This window comes from Ochlerotatus camptorhynchus, unplaced genomic scaffold (assembly GCF_037179485.1).
Source record: "Ochlerotatus camptorhynchus isolate MF236.1 unplaced genomic scaffold, CSIRO-AGI_Acam_v1.1 ptg000282l, whole genome shotgun sequence".
Lineage (NCBI taxonomy): Eukaryota > Metazoa > Arthropoda > Insecta > Diptera > Culicidae > Ochlerotatus > Ochlerotatus camptorhynchus.
The window spans coordinates 695,742-716,069 of NW_027040771.1; the positions used below are offsets into that span (position 1 = coordinate 695,742).

At 39.6% G+C, this 20,328-nt stretch overlaps 1 protein-coding gene across 1 annotated transcript; it reads left to right on the top strand.

Annotated features, from left to right (window-relative positions):
• Positions 1–750: 750 nt before the first annotated feature.
• Positions 751–4,089, top strand: LOC135706493 (peroxisomal N(1)-acetyl-spermine/spermidine oxidase). Its single transcript, XM_065228112.1, has 3 exons — positions 751–1,183; positions 1,431–2,708; positions 2,771–4,089. Exons 1-3 carry the CDS (start codon positions 947–949, stop codon positions 2,951–2,953), a joined length of 1,698 nt encoding a protein of 565 aa, XP_065084184.1. The 5' UTR covers positions 751–946; the 3' UTR covers positions 2,954–4,089.
• The last annotated feature ends 16,239 nt before the right edge of the window (positions 4,090–20,328 follow it).

Here is a 20,328-nt window from a genome sequence, read left to right on the forward strand (position 1 = left end):
GTCAAATTTAAGTGAAAATTCACCAAATGGACCACAGCCTTACTACTCTCTGACGACTGAGCTGGGGAAGCAACATATGCATGTAGGTAATTGGTGGATTTGTTAGTTAATTTGGACAATGCTGGACACTTACCAGTTTTTCAATATTTTCTTGTTGAAAATCAACATTCGGAAACATTGTTATCGATGCGTGGCCATATTTTTGATTGATTGGTGGATAAAATTATTGAAATTGGACCAGGGGCAGCTGAGTTATTAACGTTCAAAATCTTTCTTAATTTGTTACATGTCATGTTCCATTTTCGGTTTTCACAAAGTGTACCCCCATATAGAAATCAAAGACGTAGTCCTACGTCAAAATCAAGATCAACAATTTAAATGGCCTCCATTTTGTAAACAAACCTTGTAAGGCCATTTTCTCGCGAACCGAAGTCCGCAAAGGCAAACCAACATAATGAACAGGTAGGAGAAATTCTCCTCTACCCGATTGTGGTTTAGGTTTGCGAATGAAGGTTTTGGTTCGCGAGAAAATGGCCTTACAAGGTTTGTTTACATAATGGAGTTAAGGCCATAATCCATTCTTCCAATTTCGACATGTCGCCTCTTTATAAATTTAGGCTCTTTAGCAAATACGCAGCAAGTGAAACACGATTTTCCTCCCCCAATCGCCATCAGCAACATCAGCCCGATCAGCCGCGATCGAGTCAAACGTCAAAAATCTATCAAAATTTCTATTTTCAATTCGTGCTCTTGCTGCTCTGCTATCAACACAAGTTTTTCCTTGGATTAGTGCAAAAAAAGGTAAAAATCGAAAATTCTACGGGTGCAAATTGCGTTTTCCTTCGTTTTCTCCGGCTGGAAAATCTCCGGAAAACGATCGTGCGCGTCGAAGTTGAATGTTTTTGGCCGCGGAGCGTCTAGCAGCAGCAACAGCTCTCGACTCGGCATGAGCGATGAAAATGGAAAATCCACGGCGACAAGTGCATCGTCGTCGTCGTCTTCGGATCCTGCTGCAGCGACAGTGAAGAAAAGAAAATACAAAGTGGTGATAATCGGTGCTGGAATGGCTGGATTATCTTCGGCGAATCATTTGATCAAACATGGGTGCTCGGATTTCGCGATCCTGGAGGCGCGACCTCGGGTGGGCGGTAGGATCGTCGGAATCGACATGGGATCGCAGAAGGTAAATATTGTTCCGAGGGGGGTGAGGCTTGGGGAGGTAGAATCGGTGATGGATTGTGTTGTGACGAGACAAATTTTGCAATATAATTTTGATGCCTTATGTAAGGGGATGTAGTTGCATCAGATGGTATTGATTATCTTGGAATTGACGGTGGTTTTGCGTCGGTCGATAAGATTGGTATTGGGACGTGTTTATTTGGAGCAATTAAGGAGGCGACTGATTCATAACGATAATTTTTATTTGGCAGGTGGAACTCGGTGCAAATTGGATCCACGGTGTTTTGGGCAATCCGATGTTTGAACTGGCGATGCAGCATGGCTTGATCAGTATCATAAATATTCCGAAACCACACAAGGTTGTGGCGGCTACCGAGGATGGCAAGCAGGTGCCTTTTCAAGTGCTGCAGGAAATATATGAAGCGTACGTTTGTTTCCTGCGACGGTGCGAAGAATACTTCCTATGTCAGTATCTTCCGCCGCCGGATGTCCACAGTGTGGGAGAGCACATTAACCTAGAGGCAGAGCTGTATTTGAACAACATTGACGATTACAAAGAAAAGCACCTGAGGAAGTTGATATTTGAATGTTTGTTGAAACGTGAAACTTGCATCACCGGGTGTCACAGTATGGACGAGATTGATCTTTTAGAGCTAGGAAGCTATACCGAACTGCAGGGAGGGAATATTGTGCTACCTTCGGGATATAGTTCCATCCTGAAACCGCTCTGTGATACGCTCCCAAAGGAAAATATAATTCTTTCGTGTCCAGTCAAAACGATTCATTGGAAGCGGAAAGGCCGGGTTCATTCAGGCAATAACAATTCAGACATAATCCTCGAGGAAGATGAAGATGACATCGACTCGGATGATTCGGATAAAACGGTAACAGAAGTACCGATCGGTGATACTAACGATAATAGCTTGAAACACTACTCGTCGAATGTTCAGATTGAGTGTGAAAACGGTACTATTTTGGAAGCAGATCACATTATCTGTACTATCCCACTTGGAGTGCTTAAGAAGCATGGTCCGACAATGTTCTCGCCTAGTTTACCGCAGTACAAACTGGAATCGATTGATTCTCTGCTATACGGGACTGTAGACAAAATCTTCCTAGAGTATGATCGACCTTTCCTCAATGCGAAGATCAGCGAAATTATGTTCCTTTGGGAGCATTCCGATCTTGAACCGAATGTCGATGATGAAGAGTACCTGAAAGCCAACTGGTACAAAAAGATTTACTCATTTTCCAAAGTATCGGATACCCTACTGTTGGGTTGGATATCCGGTCGAGAAGCAGAGTACATGGAGAGCATCTCCCATGAAGTGGTAGCCGAAAAGTGTACGGAAATCCTCCGGAGGTTTCTCAAAGACCCATTCATTCCAAAGCCAAAGCGATGTGTGTGCACCAGCTGGAGCAAGCAGCCTTACAGTTGTGGATCCTATACGGCAATCGCGGTCGGTGCCTCCCAGGATGACATCGACAATATTGCACAGCCTTTGTATTCTAGTCCGCATCAATCGAAGGTAGGTTCTAATCGGCGTTCTGTGTATGGAAGCATTTCATGATCTGATTTCTGTTCCCACAGCCATCGGTACTATTTGCCGGCGAGCACACTCACTCAAACTTCTACTCAACGGTGCATGGTGCTTACCTGAGCGGTCGAACAGCCGCGCAGATTCTCCTGACTCCTGACTCACCGCAGGAAATTGTGATGGAATCCGATACCAGCGATCTTAGCTCTTGGATCCAGGGCATTGCTCTGGAATAGACTTGATTTCCCATAATTTATAATTATTTTAGCATTCGGTTTGTCCGTGTACATTTCCACCCTTTAAGAGGCAATTACGTTGGCATTTTGTTTTGATTTGTTGCATTCTACCTACCTATTTGTGTTACACCACCGATGTGCCGTTTATGATTTGTAGCAAATTTTGAAGACTAATTTTCAAAAAGCACTTGTGTTCCTTTGTGTTTCCCCTTTTTTAGAAAAAGGCAGTGACAAATTGCGCTAGACTGATGGTTTAGGTTTAACTAAAAATCGCAAATAAGCAACAGCATCGCAAGAAATACGATAACTAGACTAATAAGTAGCGCACATTACTTACTTGTACTAAGAATAATTTGTTTGGACTCATTACAACAACAAAACACTCCATAAAACGAGATGCTTTGACACGTACTGCAACACAACGGATTTGGATTGTGCTCTCTTACCCATAAAGTATGATTTTCTAAAATATTTGTCCTGATCCTGACCCTGAGTTCAATCTAGTCCAACGACTCGCATAACCCAGCAGTATATCTACCTTCCTATCTACTTTGGTTGGTTATTTAGTTTTACCATTTTGTTGTTTAACGCAGAAAAAGGAGTTAATGTGCATTTGTATAGCGATACCAAATATCCGATTAAAATAGGACTTTAGAAACGCTTTCAATAAAGAAATACCTACACGCCCATATTTAACAATAACTTAATTACAACAAAACGCATTCACACCGCAGCACGCAGATCCTTCGGCATAAATCAAACCAACAAAAATCAATGGATTAGATGAGTATTGCTTTGCTACTGAATCAAAACGAGTGTAGTGACTGTGGATCGAAGTTTTTTCTATTACCCAGAACAGTAGAGCTGCGTTGATTCTCGATTGTGGAAAATTAGATTTCAGGACGGTGGTTTAGAGTGCTAGTGGAGAGTTAACGCGATTCGCCGAAATTTGTTAGACCAAGAAATATTAGAAGGCGAAATACTTGTACAATTGGTTCGATGATTGGAAAAATGGAGATGGAAAGAAACGGAAACTAAGATTGGGACAGCCCTAATCCGGGGACAATAGTATTTTGCTAAAAGTAATACATTGGATAATAACACGTAAAAATCTAAAGCTACAATTTGCTTTAACAGTTCTACCCACCAGATGATTTATGCCGAAACGTTCCATTGAGCGAGTACGAAAAACCTTTCGAAAGACTGAAACACATTATTGGGGAGTGCCCTGAAACGCAACGGAGTCTCGGATAACATCATCGATACTTCTTTTTTTTTAACTCTTGCCTTGTTCCAAATTCAAATCAATTTACATTCATGTTTTAACCTAGGTGCTCCCCGAATAAAAAATATTATAGAAAAACAATACAATTTATTGTAACGGTACTATTTGGAACAGTATGATTACAATAAAAGCTATTGTAATTATAACAATAAAAATATGTTGAAATGTATTGTGTGAAACTTTTGAATGTATGGTAAACGGAGCTTTTACAATGGAATGTACGGGTTGTTAAGTATCGTAACAGTTCAAAAATTTATTTAATCTCATAGTATTTTTTCTCCAAAACAATAAGATGAATAGTAAATATATAGTTGTTAGGACTGAACATAACATCAAAGTTACTTAAGCTTTAATTGTTAATTTACGATAACAAAACGATAAAATTAATATTGATCATACTGTTATGAATAGTGACTAAATCACAGATTCAACAATTGATTGAATTGTATGATAATAGTTTTATTATTCAATTTTGTATTGTTCTACAATACAACGTCGGTACAATATGTTGCTTATTACATTTAGGCTGTTTAATTTTAATAGAATAACAAAATCTGTTCTGCGATGAATATTGTTTTATGTTATATCGTTAAAAGGTGATGCTTAAAAAATTAAAAAGAAAAATAAATCAAGAACATAAAACATATGTTGGAACATATGTTTAGGAACAATTCAATAAAAAATTTAAAACATTTAGTTGATGTTAGTAAAACAAAGCATCGTCACAAAAAATCTGCAAAATTGATGTAAAGCAATTCGTACATATGTGGTTTCCGAAATACGATTTCTACATATCTCTAGCCAAGGTAACTTCAAATCAGTTGGCTAAATCTCTTGCTGTAGCATTGGCATCCTGATCGACATCTTGAATAACATTGCGTGCCGTATCTTGCTGCCTTTTTCAGATTTCCGATTTAATTCGATGTTCTCATTGTTTTGCATTGCTTTTCAATGACGACCGATGACTGTTTCATTGATATATGATTTTTTCATAAATATGAATCCTCAGTAGACGTGTTTTTTTTATCAAAGGCAAGTGTCACTCGAGCCATTCAAAATGTTCGTTATTTTATAAATTGCTGTTATGGCTCGAGTGATACTTGCCTTTGATAAGAAAACACGTCTACTGAGGATTCATATTTATGAAAAAATCATATATCAATGAAACAGTCATCGGTCTTCATTGAAAAGCAATGTTTATATCATATGGGTGGAAAATTTGTAAAACAAATACTTTGAAATTCTTCAATTTTTGAGATATCTTCGAGCATGAAACTAAGTCAAACAAAGTTGATAGATAACACATTAAACTTTGCTACGAAAGTTGTTACAGCAGTTTTCGTTCTTTCAGTCTCGAGATACAAATATTATAAGCCGTAAATTACCTTAAAAACATAAAATAAACTTGAAGCACCTCTACATGCATGCAGTTTTTCTTGGGGTTTGCAAACAATTATGTGGACTGTGGTTCGAATTCAGTAGTAATGAATATTGTATAAAACGCTACATTGGGAAAGTAGATAACATTATGACATCCACACGCTCTTTTCAAGAATGCTCAAGGTCTCTTCGTAAGGTTCCCGATAGAAAGACATGGAAAGCAAATGAATGACAAAATTGGTTGTTAATCTATAGTTCCGTTTGCTGAAAGGTTGAAACACAGACAAACAGACATAACTCTCGCAAGTTGTTCATCGAACAAGCATTTAACGGTCCATTTAAAAGTATCGTAGTTGGTAGCACCGTTTGCGTTTGACGTTTACACACTACCGCCATCTGTTCAGCGTACTACCCACCACAGTGTATTCAACAGATGGCGGTAATGTTTTAGCGACGATGTTTTACAGTGAGAAATATTCAATGTGTTATGTCTGTTTGTCTGTGGTTGAAACATAAGAAAAACAATTCATTGTGTTGTTACATGAGAACATGTTGTTTATGTATGGTAGTTACAGTACGGAAAAATTTTGTCTTGTCATTCAAATACAATATATCGTATTGTATCTTATAGAGTCTACAGTATACGAATGGGTTATACAAAAAAAGCAATGGTTTATTTTTATCCGGGTCCACCCGAGCAAAGCCGGTTAACAAAATGAAAGCAAATCGGTAATAGAAATACTCAGAGGGAGAGATAGGCGGATAAAACAAAATACAATTCGGCAGCAGGGATTTGTTCCTAAATTATCTTGCAACTCTTGCTAGAAGCTAGCATTTCAATTTACTTTTATTTTTGATTCGATTTACGTGCAAAGTAATAATTGAATGCATCGCAATATTTTGCACATTTCTTGGTGCCATTAATTAACCAACTAAGATCAATTAATCAATCGAGTTAGAATATGGCTTTTGATTCCAAAAACTAGTTGAATTTGAGAAGCACACGAAACATAAAGGTGATTAAATTTCGGTTCGATTTCAATGCTCTCAAATTTATTCTAGTAAAAATAAGAAATCCTCGGAAAAATTCTAATTGGAATGGTAGATTGGCTCAGATTTCGACAGTTCATTTGGCTCAAAAAAATCTCTCCGCCCATCTCTCACTCTGAGTATTTCTAATCGGTAGTAAAGTTTGCAGTTCCTATCATAATGAAAACTCATTTTGATTTCTAGATCATTTCTAGAAATACTCAGAGGGAGATAAATTTGACAAGTCACAGTGCTAGTTTAGTACTTGAACTAGCATTTCGGCAAAATTAAGAGTGGTATAGATATGAAAAATCAAATCTTGCGTTTGGCCCGGGGTGCATTTCGGGCTGTTCTACCCTACATGAAGTGAGTAGTTCTGTTCATCCACCGCTATTTGGGTGTTTACATCTGTGCTGGTGTGCTGATGCTAGTGAACTAAAGCTGTACTTATAAATAGTCAGCATAATGTAAAAAGGGCGTCAGCATCTACCAGCATGAGATTTTAGGAGCCTCTCCCGAATAGAAATTTATGCCTGATGTCAAACATTAGAAAACATTATGATTTAGTTGTATTTAAGCAACGTAACATCATAGAGGTAACTCTAAGACTAGAAGGTCCCGAAGATACGTGCTCAACTTTTTGGCTCAGCTCTGGTACTCTCTTCGGTCCCAAGCTAATCGATGCACCCCTTGAAACATAGGAAAATCCACGAACCCCTCATTTTATCTGTCAAACTTTCATAGCAAATCAAAATAAGCATACTGTAGTACTAGAATGGGGTACGTTAAGCGATTTACTTGGGACCAATAGGCTAGCTAAGTAGTGAGCCAATTTAAAATCGTGAGTTTCCACCGGTTGGTAACATGGTGTATACATCAGAAATTTTTTAACATAATTTTGCCTAGCCGGTCGAACTCCAGACGAAGCTAGAACAGCACTACCGTTCATACTGGCGACAACGCTCTGATGAGACAACGAAACCCTACCCCAAGCTCCTCCCCTGATCCTATCCTTCGAAAATGTACCCTTCTAACCTCGAGTAAGCCGCGAGTAATCGGCCCAACTCCTACTAGACATAGAATTAAGTGAATTTTGTTACACACAGTGAACAATGAATTATCGGCTCCGTAAAGCTAACGCGATTGAGCCTTCCAAATAAACGAACTAGATAAAAAAAAAAAAACATAATTTTGCCATTCTAACGTCAAAATTTTCAATCTATTGATATTAGAACCAAACGTTTTAAGGATGTTTTCGGATGTACAAAACGTTAGAACTAAACGTTGCTCGAATGTTTTTATATGTTAATGTTTTCTGATGTTTTCTAATGTAGATGTTTCCCGATGTTAGAACCAAACGTTTTTTGATGTTTTCGGATATACATAACGTTAGAACTAAACGTTGTTTAAAGGTTTTTTTATGTAAATGTTTTCTGATGTTTTTTAATGTAGAAGTTTTCTGATGTTAGAACCAAACGTTTTTGGATGTTTTCGGATGTACATAACGTTAGAACTAAACCACCAACGAAGTGACAGACGACTAACTGGCGAAGAAATCAATTAAAATAATGTGGTTCGCTGTAATAGAATTTTCTTAGATGCTTGTGCCATCAGCCACTAGATGGGCTAATATTTTTGTTTTGATTTGATCATAGTTGATTTTGTGTGCAATATGATCTTTGAAAGTGTGCAAAGAGTATATCATTTTGTCAATTTTTTATGCATTTCAGTTTACACACTCAATTTTTTTCGCCGAGATTCCAACAGCCGAGTAGTTCTGCAATTTATTTTGCTGAGAATCAGTAAAACAATTGCCGATACTCAGCTAACAAATATCATTTTGCTGAGATATCAGCTAACAAACAGATATTTTGCAGATATATCAGCAAAAGTAAATGCCGAGGTAATCGGCTGTTGAAGATTTTACCGAGCTAGATTAAGTGTGTAGAGTAGAGTGAAAGAGATAGAACCTGCAATAGCATGTTAGTCACCAAAGTTTTCGAGCCGCTCGGTCGGTCACTTCGTGAGTGCTTTTACCACTGCGAAAAAAACTGTACACGGCCAATGAGATCAACGCAAATTTGAGTACAGTGTACTCAATATCGAAAAAAGTGCAGGATGAGTAAATTTGCCGCATGTTCCTGTGGACAACCTCAAAAATCTGCCCTTAAATTAGGAAAATTGACGAAAATCCCGAGGGGGACGACTCTATCTACGATGCAGGAAATATTGTGTTTTGCTGTGACTAGCTGCGCGTACGCTGAGTAGATAGAAAGAAGATTTATCACGATTTTGAAGATTTCCTGCAAAAAGATGATGCGCGATGCAAGTAGATGCGAAAAATGTAAGAAGATTTTTCGAAGATTTATTCGCTAGTGTGAGATTTTTTGAGCATCTAGAATTGAGATTTAGATGTGTCGCCCCCCTCGGAAAATCCAGAGAATCCTATCTTTAATTTTCTCATATTCGGAAAAAATTTCCTGGAAAAACCTGGAAAACATGAGGGAAATTAATTCAAAACTGAGTTCCTGCACTTTTTGCGATTTATCAGTGAACTAAACTCAAATTTGGGTCGTTCTCATTCGCCGTGTAGTGTTGACTCAGGACAAAACAAACTTTGCTAGCGGCGAGGGACCGAGGGACTCTAGTTTACTTTTTTTTCGGTTCAGCTAATAAACGCCAAATAACGCGAGTCATTGACAGGTCAACATCAGTTGTTTGTAATGAATTGTCCATCTGATACCTACACCCTGAATAATTTTGGTATTCGCTAATGCAGCAGCGATGTATAGAGCTTTACTTCAAAAATGAGAACGACATTGACCTTTCTGTCGTTCATAACACGCACACTTGCGTAATCCCATTTTCAAGTGCGAAGTTTGTTATCCTCACTTTCGCCACAAACGAAGTGACAGACGACTAACTGGCGAAGAAATCAATTGGCAAATCAAAGTTGGCACTCGTGGAGAATAGAAGAACTATGAAAGTGATGATGGTTTCAAAATTTGCCTCGGGGAGGTATACGAGTGCAATCTTAAAATGCTTTTATTTTGCTAATGTAGCATTTTATTTAAATCTGGTTTGTGCTGCAGTGGTAGAAAAGCTGATATTTATGTAAACACCTAAAAATCTGAAATGAAATTATTTTTTCTATATTATATGTCTATTGAGTAGTCCATAAGTTTTCTCCTAACGTAGCATTAACCAGATTTAAATAAAATGCTCCATTTGCAAAATAAAAGCATTTTAAGATTGCACTCGTATACCTCACCATCTAAAATTTTGAAACCATCATCACTCTCATAGTTCTTCTATTCTCCACGAGTGCCAACTTTGATTTGCCAATTAAAATAATGTGGTTCGCTGTAATAGAATTTTCTTAGCAGCTTGTGCCATCTGCCACCAGATAGGCTAGTATTTTTGTTTTGATTTGAACATAGTTGATTTTGTGTGCAATATGATCTTTGACAGTGTGCAAAGAGTGTATCATTTTAACATTTTTTTATGCATTTTAGTTTAGAGTATAGTGAAAGAGATAGAACCAAAACATTCTAGTACATTAAGTGTTGCCATGTGGTACAATCCATTAGTAGTGTTGCCATGTGGTACAATCCAGTAGTAGTGGTGTTGCCATGTGGTACACTGAAAAATTGCAATAGCAGGTGCGTCACCAAAGTTTTCGAGCCGCTCCGTCTGTCACTTCGTTTGTACTTTCGCTTCAGCCAGAAATGTTGGTGTGATATTGTTATCCTCACTTTCGGGCCATCAATACTCGAGCGTATAGAATGGACTATACCTATAGACCTTTTTGACGTTTAATCTTCTTTCTCTATCTAGCACACATGGATGAATGGACGGTTTCTTTTCCCACTAATCGGTTTCCCTCTTGCTCGCACTCGTTCGATTTAAATGGTACAGTAGTGTGCGCCGATTAACTTTGATTAACTGTTTTATGTTTTATGCGTGCATCAAATTACATCGTGACGAAGCTTGATTCTAATGTAACGTTTGGTTCTGTTGTCATTGGATGTATTCTGATGTCAAATTTTACATCGTCAACACGTTTGATTCTGATGTAACGTTTGAGGCTAATGTATTTTTATGTACTTGGACGTCACGCTGAAGTCTGAATACATTAAGGTTACAGCAATACACGTTAAAATGTAATGTATTGAAGATGTCTGCTGATGTTTCCTACGTTACAATTTCTATTCGGGCTGAAATTCGTGCTAGTTAGTTGAACCAGCATATAATATATTCTTTATTATCTAATAGTGAACCAGCATATAATATAGGTATATATATTATATTACATATTATGTAAGCACCTCCTATATCTCTACTATATTATTCAATCAGTTGAGCTGTTTGTTTTGGTTGGAGATAAGTTGTGATTATTAGATTGACTCTAATCACATTAAATCAATCAGCTAAATTATTTAATATAAAGCCAAGAAATACCAGTGGGTGGACGGCAACAGATTGCATAAGGCTTTTTAGCCAAAAGAATTCGAAATGAATTTCATAGATTTATCTTATAAAATAATGTTGACAGAAAAAATTGGAAGGGTACAGACTGGAATCGAACCATGGACATTGGCATTATGAAAGAAGTGCTTTGATTACTCGTTTACCAGCTCTAGTAGAAATGGAAGATGCTAAAGGTGTATAAAAGCTACGATAATCTTTCAGAAGTCGCCCCAAAGAAGATTCCTACGAGCAGCAAGCGTGTTTTCCGAAATCGAAAACACTCGGCTGCGGTGTTTGCCGAAGTCAGAAACACTCGGCTTTGGTTCTTAACAATTATGTACGGGCACCGGTACCGGTTATAGTCGCTATATTCATAGTCTGGCGGATAGAATTTTGATCTATCAAAAAGCGAAACCAATTTTAGACCAACCATTGAAAAGGTACTATCAACATTTATAAACAAAACGTTGATGATTCTTTCCTCGTCAATCGAACGCAAATTACCGGCATCACCGGATAGAGGCAACTTTCTCCAACCCAAAGATGGTGTTAGTTTGCGTAGGCGAGCCTTGAGTCACGAGAAAAGGGTTTCCGAAGTTTAGTTCGCAATAGCTTATGTGCTCTTTTCTATTGTTGGTCTTGATTTGATCGATTGGTTCCGTTATTTGACAGCTCAATTGGTTCCCGAAATTCTATCCGCCAGACTATGAATATAGCGACTATAGTACCGGTGCCTTGTTCGCTGCGCTTGGTGGTTTCTATCGAGCACAGGTACGGAGCGTAAAACCAACAATCAATACGAAACTAACGATTTTAAATTGGCTCACCACTTTAGTAGCCTATTGGTCCCAAGCAAACGATTAACGAACCCTATTCTAGTCGAAATTCTAGTACAACGCAATGTTTGTTTTGATTAGCTATGAAAGTTTGACAGATAAAGTGAGGGGTTATTGGTTTTTCCTATGTTTCGAGGGGTGAATCGATTAGCTTGGGACCGAAGAGAGTACCAGAGGTGAGCCAAAAAGTTGAGCACGTTATTTCGGGACCTTCTAGTCTTAGAGTTACCTCTATGGTAAAACCATAGAGGTAACTCTAAGACCACTGGGTCCCGAAGAAAATCATTATTATTTTTGGCTCACTCAGTACCAGAACAACGGTCCCAAGCAGTCCCAAGCTATTTCACTCACCCCTGCATGTTCTGCATGAATCCACACACCCCTGATGTTATCTGTCAAACTTTCATAGCGAATCAAAACAAACATAGTGTAGTAATAGAATTTCAACTAGAATAGGGTACGTTAATCGTTTGCTTGGGACCAATAGGCTACTAAAGTGGTGAGCCAATTTAAAATCGTTAGTTTCGTATTGATTGTTGGTAGTACCGCCACCTGTGGCGCGCATAGTCAATTCCATTGCGTTTGACGTTTACACACAGGGTAATCATAGAATCTAGAGCTCATATATATAGATTCAAGATGTTATCAAAACCTTCGGCCTTCATGTTTTTCGAAGATTTGATATAGGCCAACAGTTCGTCAGCTGAAATCTCTGGAACATCGGGGATATTGTTGGGAATCAAATGGAGGTTGGCTACGTTTTCAGCAACAGCAGCCTCATGTGGACTAATCATGTTTTGTCCGAGATTATGGGAGCTGACGAAGTGTTGGCCAATCACAGCAGCCTTCTCAACAGGAGTTATCAGATGAACCATTGAATCATCGGGACGATTCAGTTGAACCTGAGTGGTGCGGAGAAACACAAAATGGTTGTCAAAAAGAATCCAACTGGCGCTGTCAAAAAGAATCCAACGATCTAGAGCTGCTAAAAGTGATACTTTTTTCATACAATCCCCGTCGGCAGAGAAAGTATTGTCAACAATCAATACGAAACTAACGATTTTAAATTGGCTCACCACTTTAGTAGCCTATTGGTCCCAAGCAAACGATTAACGTGCCCTATTCTAGTTGAAATTCTATTACTACACTATGTTTGTTTTGATTCGCTATGAAAGTTTGACAGATAACATCAGGGGTGTGTGGATTCATGCAGAACATGCAGGGGTGAGTGAAATAGCTTGGGACTGCTTGGGACCGTTGTTCTGGTACTGAGTGAGCCAAAAATAATAATGATTTCTCGATGAACATTTCAAATGGTCCTATCTGCTTTGATCGATTCTCTTCATCGACTTTCTCTTTTCATAACCACTGCTATGCAAACAGATTTCGCGCTAATTCTTCCACATAGTTTGATAAAGGAGGTTCTTATCTAGCGTCCAAAACGTCAAATACAACAGGGAAAGGTTTTGCAGCTGAGTTATTGACGAAAGAGAAAGTCGATGAAGAGAATCGATCAAAGCAGATAGGACCATTTGAAATGTTCATCGAGATTTTCTTCGGAACCCAGTGGTCTTAGAGTTACCTCTATGGTATTGTGGTCAATGTTGAAAATATTGTCATTTCGGCATTTTTTTACTAATATTCTTCAACAAAAAACTTGCTCAAATACTCGGATGTAAACAATGTAACGAACGAACGAACCTGTACGAACTGCTGAAGGAAGAATGCAAACAAACTTTATAAGAGTCATGTGGGTAGGTGCACTCCCAACACCATGTACACGTTATTTATGGAGCAAAGGGTGAACTTTCGACAGCATGTATATGCAAATTGTGAGCAGTGCATTAGCAAAACAATTTGTGATATCGGAAAATTTTCAAGTTGTTTCCTGCTGACTTGCAAAACAAAAACGGCTGTGTTCGCAGTACCCAGAGTTGAGCTAGTGGTGGCATGGGTCTGGGCTTAGCAAATCGATTAACGTATCCCTTTCTAGTTGAAATTCTAGTACTACACTATGTTTGTTTTGAATTTGATATAAAAGTTTGACAGATAAAATGAGGGGTTCGTGGATTTTCCTACACACTTACACACTTAATCAAGCTCGGTAAACTCTCCAACAGCCGATTACCTCGGCATTTACTTTTGCTGATATCTCTGCAAAATATCTTTTTGTTGGCTGATATCTCAGCAAAATCTAATTTGTTAGCTGAGTCTCGGCAATTGTTTTACTGAATCTCAGCAAAATAAATTGCAGAACTGCTCGGCTGTTGGAATCTCGGCGAAAAAATTTAAGTGTGTAGATTATTTTACCGAAATCTGTGAAATTTTACCGAAATCTCAACAGCTGAACGTTTGGTGAACAGTTCGGTGATTTTTCACAGTTTCCCTGTAATTTTTAAACGAATATCTGTGAAAAATCGCAGAAAATCTGTGAAAAATCACCGAATTGTTTACCGAACGTTCAGCTGTTGAGATTTCGGTAAAACTTCACAGATTTCGGTAAAATAATCTTAGTGTATATGTTTCGAGGGGTGCATCGATTAGCTTGGGAATGAAGAGAGTACCAGTGCTGAGTCAAAAAGTTGAGCACGTTTCTTCGGGACCTTCTAGTCTTAGTCGGCACGTGTTGTTCCCTGGCCCCGGTCCCCGGTTGGACATCGTAGTCGATGGTTGTGTCGACGCAGTGTTGATATTGCGTCCAGTTGACACGATGGTAGTTGCGCCGGGAAGCTTCGAATCGGTTCACGGAGGAACCAACTTCGGCCACCACCGAATAGTGGTCCGAGCTGAGTTCTTGGTAGACAACCGGTTGTGAGATGTGGGCCATGATGCTGATGTAGATGTCGATGGTGGCGTGAGCACCGGACCGACTCAACCAGGTGGGAGTATCCTGACTCAAGATGTTGTACCATAGAGGTAACTCTAAGACCAGAACGTCCCGAAGAAACGTGCTCAACTTTTTGGCTCAGCTCTGGTTCTATCTTCGGTCCCAAGTTAATCGATGCACCTCTCGAAACATAGGGAAATCCACGAACCGCTCATTTTATCAGTCAAACTTTAATAGCGAATTAAAACAAACAGTGTACTACTAGAATTTCGACTAGAGGCTAGTCAAGTAGTGAGTCAATTTAAAATCTTTATTTTTCACCTGTTGATATTACCCTATCATTGGTATTATTATTTTTATCATAACAACGGGGAATGCTCAACTATATTATCAAAACTATTTGGATCAACACAAAAGCAACAGTGACCAAATGGGCACCATAGCTTAGGAACGTCTGTGTGCTGATTTAAAATAGAGGCTCATAGAAGCAAAATTCACCAAAAGTGTAGAGCTTTAGCAAGGGTATGCTGCCACTGTGATCACTACAAAAAAAGCTTTCAAATATTTGGTATTTAATTTATAGGAGGCAAAAGGAAGACGATAAAACTTGTCATTATTCAGGGGCCGGCAAATTTTTCTGTCTTCATGGGGGGGAATGGTTCTAAATACTCTATAAAACGATCTGTGTAGTTTATGGACAGACCACAAGCAACTGTCAGTCTATCAGCCAGTTTCATATACGCGAATAGAGGAAACATTGATCTACCTGATAGTGCCATAGAGGTAACTCTAAGACCAGAAGGTCCCGAAGAAACGTGCTCAACTTTTTGGGTCAGCTCTGGTACGCTCTCCGGTCCCAAGCTAATCGAGGCACCCCTCAAAACATAGGAAAATCCACGAACCCCTCATTTTATCTGTCAAACTTTCATAGCGAATTAAAACAAACAGTGTAGTACTAGAATTTCTACTAGAATTGGGTACGCTTATAGATGTACTTGGGACTAAAAGGCTAGTCAAGTAGCGAGCCAATTTAAAGTCGTTATTTTCCACCGGTTGATAGTGCTGTTAGGCACTATATACATTCCACAAGACCAGTTTTTGAGAGCTTTTGAACCCCACCTCCCCCTGCATATACAACCATTCATACAAATACATTAATTTTTGTATGCACTGTCGATATTCGCCAATCTATTTTCTACGTTAATTCACCATGAACTAACAAACATGAACTACTTCCATCTTGGGTGGCTGCTTGTTTTTACTTTGACCTGGGCCCTGGTTCAATTTCTATCGACTAGCTTGATGTTCTTGTTGAGGCTCTTATCTCAGCTCTACTGCCATGAGCCCGAATTTGACCATGCGGAGCCATAATTCGGAATATCTTGTGGGTGGTTCTACCAACAATCAATACGAATCTATCGATTTGAAATTGGCTCTCTACTTGACTAGCCTATTGGTCCCAAGCAAACGATTAACGTATCCCATTCTAGTATAAATTCCAGTACTACACTATGTTTGTTTTGATTCGCTATGAAAGTTTGACAGATAAAATGAGGGGTTCGAGGATTTTCTTATGTTTCGAGGGGTGCTTCGATTAGCTTGGGACCGAAGAGAGTACCATTGCTGAGCCAAAAAGTTGAGCACGTTTCTTCGGGACCTACTAGTCTTAGAGTTACCTCTATGGTTCTACCATAGAGGTAACTCTAAGACTAGAAGGTCCCAGAATAATGTGCTCAACTTTTTGGCTCAGCTCTGGTACTCTCTTCGGTCCCAAGCTAATCGTTTCACCCCTCGAAACATAGGAAAAACCAATAACCCCTCATTTTATCTGTCAAACTTTCATAGCTAATCAAAACAAACATTGCGTAGTACTAGAATTTCGACTAGAATAGGGTGCGTTAATCGTTTGCTTGGGACCAATAGGCTAGTCAAGTAGTGAGCCAATTTAAAATCGTTAGTTTGTATTGATTGTAGGTTCTACGGTGTCCATATGGTCTATGGTTTTCATGTTGAGAGCCGTTGGTCATATTTCCTCGAATAGATGTGATTTGATATGTCTCTTTTTTTTTCCTTGATTTGTTTTCCGTCGATCTTGTTTTCCGTGCTGAGCACCAATGCTACCGACGCCAGGGAGGCAGCTCCCACCCCTGGACCCTACGTATCGATTCATCAACTCATGAACCGGGGACTAACGGCTTTTCTTCCCTTCCGAAGGAAGGCGTGATCAGAGATGTCAGAACATCCCGACGGCGCCGACTGGGATTGAAACCAGGCCTGCTGGGGTGAGGGGTAATCACGCTTACCACTACCCACCGGCGCCGCTATGATTTTCGTTTTGAGAGCCATTGGTCATTTTTCGACGAGTAAATGTGATTTGATATGTCGTTTGATATGGTTATGAGCTATATCAAAATAGACCATGTGGAATCTTGGTCCGGAATATCCAGAACCGGTTTTACGGTGACCATATGGCTCCATGGTTGCTGTTTTGAGTGTTATTGTTCATATTTCGTCGAGTAGATGTGATTTAATATGTCGCTTGATATTACCCGAGGTGACAATAATTGTGGTGGTGGAATTATTCTCACTTCACCATCACTTCACTGTCACCTCACCTCACACGCCGGGCAGAATAAGCCTACTTGTTTGAACGTGGAGAATCTCAGAAAACCCCTATTTTGGACCATCACCATTCGATTCTCCACGATTGCCACAACCAAGAGAACTATCAGGATGAGGAGAATTAGTTGGTTTGCGGGCCGTACTTCGGTTCGCGCGAAAATGACCTAACAAGTTTTGTTTACAAAATTTGATAGGCCCTCTTCAAATATCACGCGAGAATTATGCGAAATATTTCATGATCATTCTGGGAACAACTCCAAATAATTCAACGGATAAATTCAAGAAAATGTTGAGGATAAGTTTTAGAAGTTTCAGGGAGAAAAAGAACCTGTAGTATAATTTCTTGGGTAATTTCGAGGATCACAATTAAATCTGCGATTAATTCCAGAAGAACTGCAAACGAATTCCGAGAAACATTCCAAGAGAGTTCTGCCTTGAATGCCAAACTCATTTTGAGGAGAATTCTACGGGATTTGTGAGGAAAACAGGAAATTTTCAAAATTGTGAGTAGAATTGAAATGAATTTATTGAAAATTCTGAGAATAATTCCACAATAAATCTTAGCATCATGGTAATTCCGGGGAAAAGTACAATGAAATTGAATTCTGGAAGCAATCAAAATATAGTTTGAGGTAAATTACTTAAAGAAGTTCCAAGGCAGCTTCTAGGTGTGTTCCAAGGTGATTTCGGTGATATTGTTAGAGAACTCAAAAGATAACTCCAAGGGATTTCTGAGGAGCATTTCAATGAATTTATAGGACCACACCACAAATCCACGATTCTTTCAGAAATGACAATTACACATATTCTTATATCTTTTAAACATACACTTTATTCTATCTGATTTCTCCTTGACTAAGAACCTCACCTTCATCAGAAAGAGACTTCCTGACCCCGGTCCATCCGTCAGATGACGACTTGTCTGATATGCTGGTACTGTTGCAAAATTCTCTTTTGTTTCGATCACCTGTGATCCTGATCGGGTCGGAATCGGAATAGCTGTCATCGCAGTGAGGAACTCCAACTACCCAACTTGAGCTCAAACTCGCGTCGCCATTTGACGAGCTGCTTGATGCACCAGAATAGCACGATCCATTCCAAGACCCCACAGAACCAGGAGAATGTGATCTGAAGCTTGTTCCATCCAAAGGAGCCACCTCACCGCTACTGACTCTGCTAACCGAACGACTAGATGATTCCAGAAACTTTTGAGCAGCACGTTCGGCAATTGCTCTTGGTGCAACGTTGGTTTTCTTAAAACTCCGATTGCGTCCTTCCTCACAAATCTTCTGGATGGTCTTTGAATATCGAGGACTTTGCTCGAAAACCACTCGCTGGAAGGCCTTGTGATCAAAGCTTGGTGCCCGCTCCAATGTGTCTACCTGTGGATGACATCCGAAACAACTGCAATCGGCTACAGGTACGTCATCTACCGTGACTTGCTCATGATGTTGAATCGAATCAGCCGTAGATCCACAACCGTTCAAGTTTTTCGAGTACCGTTCCTTTAACCCTTCGATTTGCTTCAGATTCTGCTCACAACTGCGGGTGATTTGAGTTATGTGCTGCGTTTCTTCGGCAATCACCTCCATGTTCTGCTTCAGAACACCCAAGTTTTCCGTCAACTGATTCCCGAGCTTCATATTTTCCGATTGCACTTGAATGGCGGACTTCCAGATGCGCAAGTTATCCAAAAATTTCGACGAACCAGACACATCCGCAGGTGGTTCGACAAGGTCGTCATCGATGTTCGATATTGGACATGTGGTATTTTTAGGACTCCTGTGCCGAAAGGGTGGGGAAGGTATCTGCAACTGGACGGATTTTGTTGGACTTACCAAACGCGGGATGCTGGCAAGTTTGTGTTCGACTTCTTCAGTCTTCGCCTCTTTTGGTTTCTTAGGTTTCAGTGCACTTTTATTTGTAGATTGACATCGGATCAAACTTTGAAGATCTTCAGCCGAGTAACTCTCACTTGAATCCGATTCTAAGATTACTCCGTCAATGTTGTCACCTGAACTGGAATCCGATAGATCAATGAACATTGCCGACTTGGACACGTTCTGTGGTTTTCGGAGGTTCACAAACGGCTCGAGATACCGGTTTATAGCTGGTTTATTGGAAAGTTGCACGGCTTTCTTCACAGGTTTCGATACTTTCAGGGTCTGTACAAACTCCGTCTCCTTGGCAGATTCCGTTTCTTCTATTGTCTTTGTTAGAGTATTTTGATCTTTTGGGCTGTCCGGCTCTTCCACAGGAGACTGGCAGCCATGTTTTATTTCCAAGTATTTTAAGTTGTTGGGACTAGATTGTGTATTTTCACCTCGCTTCACATCCAATATATTGATCCTGCACGTTTCTTGGACCTGCAAGTTGGCTTTCCAATCTCCCTTGATGCTGATTACAGGAATCACGTGGGTCGTTATGGTAGTTTTTGGCTGTGGTGGCTCTTCAACGGGTGCTTCCGTTTTTTCTTCTACTTCCTTCGTCGCTTCTTTGTCTTCCTTAACAGTACAGTTTCCAACACCTTCAGAGAAACGGAGAATCTTCAGCTCCTTCACTTCCTGGGTAACCGATTGTTCCCTTTGCTTCGCTATCAGATCGCACTTTTTGATCCTTTTCGGAAAGGCACTTCTTTCGGAACTCTCATACGCCAACTCAGGATGCTGTTGTTCCCAGAGTTGAGTGGGGCTGAGCTTGCTGCTGTAAAATCTGTAAATCCTACCAGAGGACTGCGGAGTTACTGGCTTTTTTATAATCGGAGGCGTCCTAGACACACCCGATGGCGACCCAAAAGCTACATTATTTGAATGCTTGGCAACTTTTTGTTTTATAAAATTAACATTTACCCCAACGTTTCTGACTTTTATGGGATGAGTCGGTGGTCGTTGGTTGTTCAGTTGGTTTCCATTGGGAGACTTGGCCT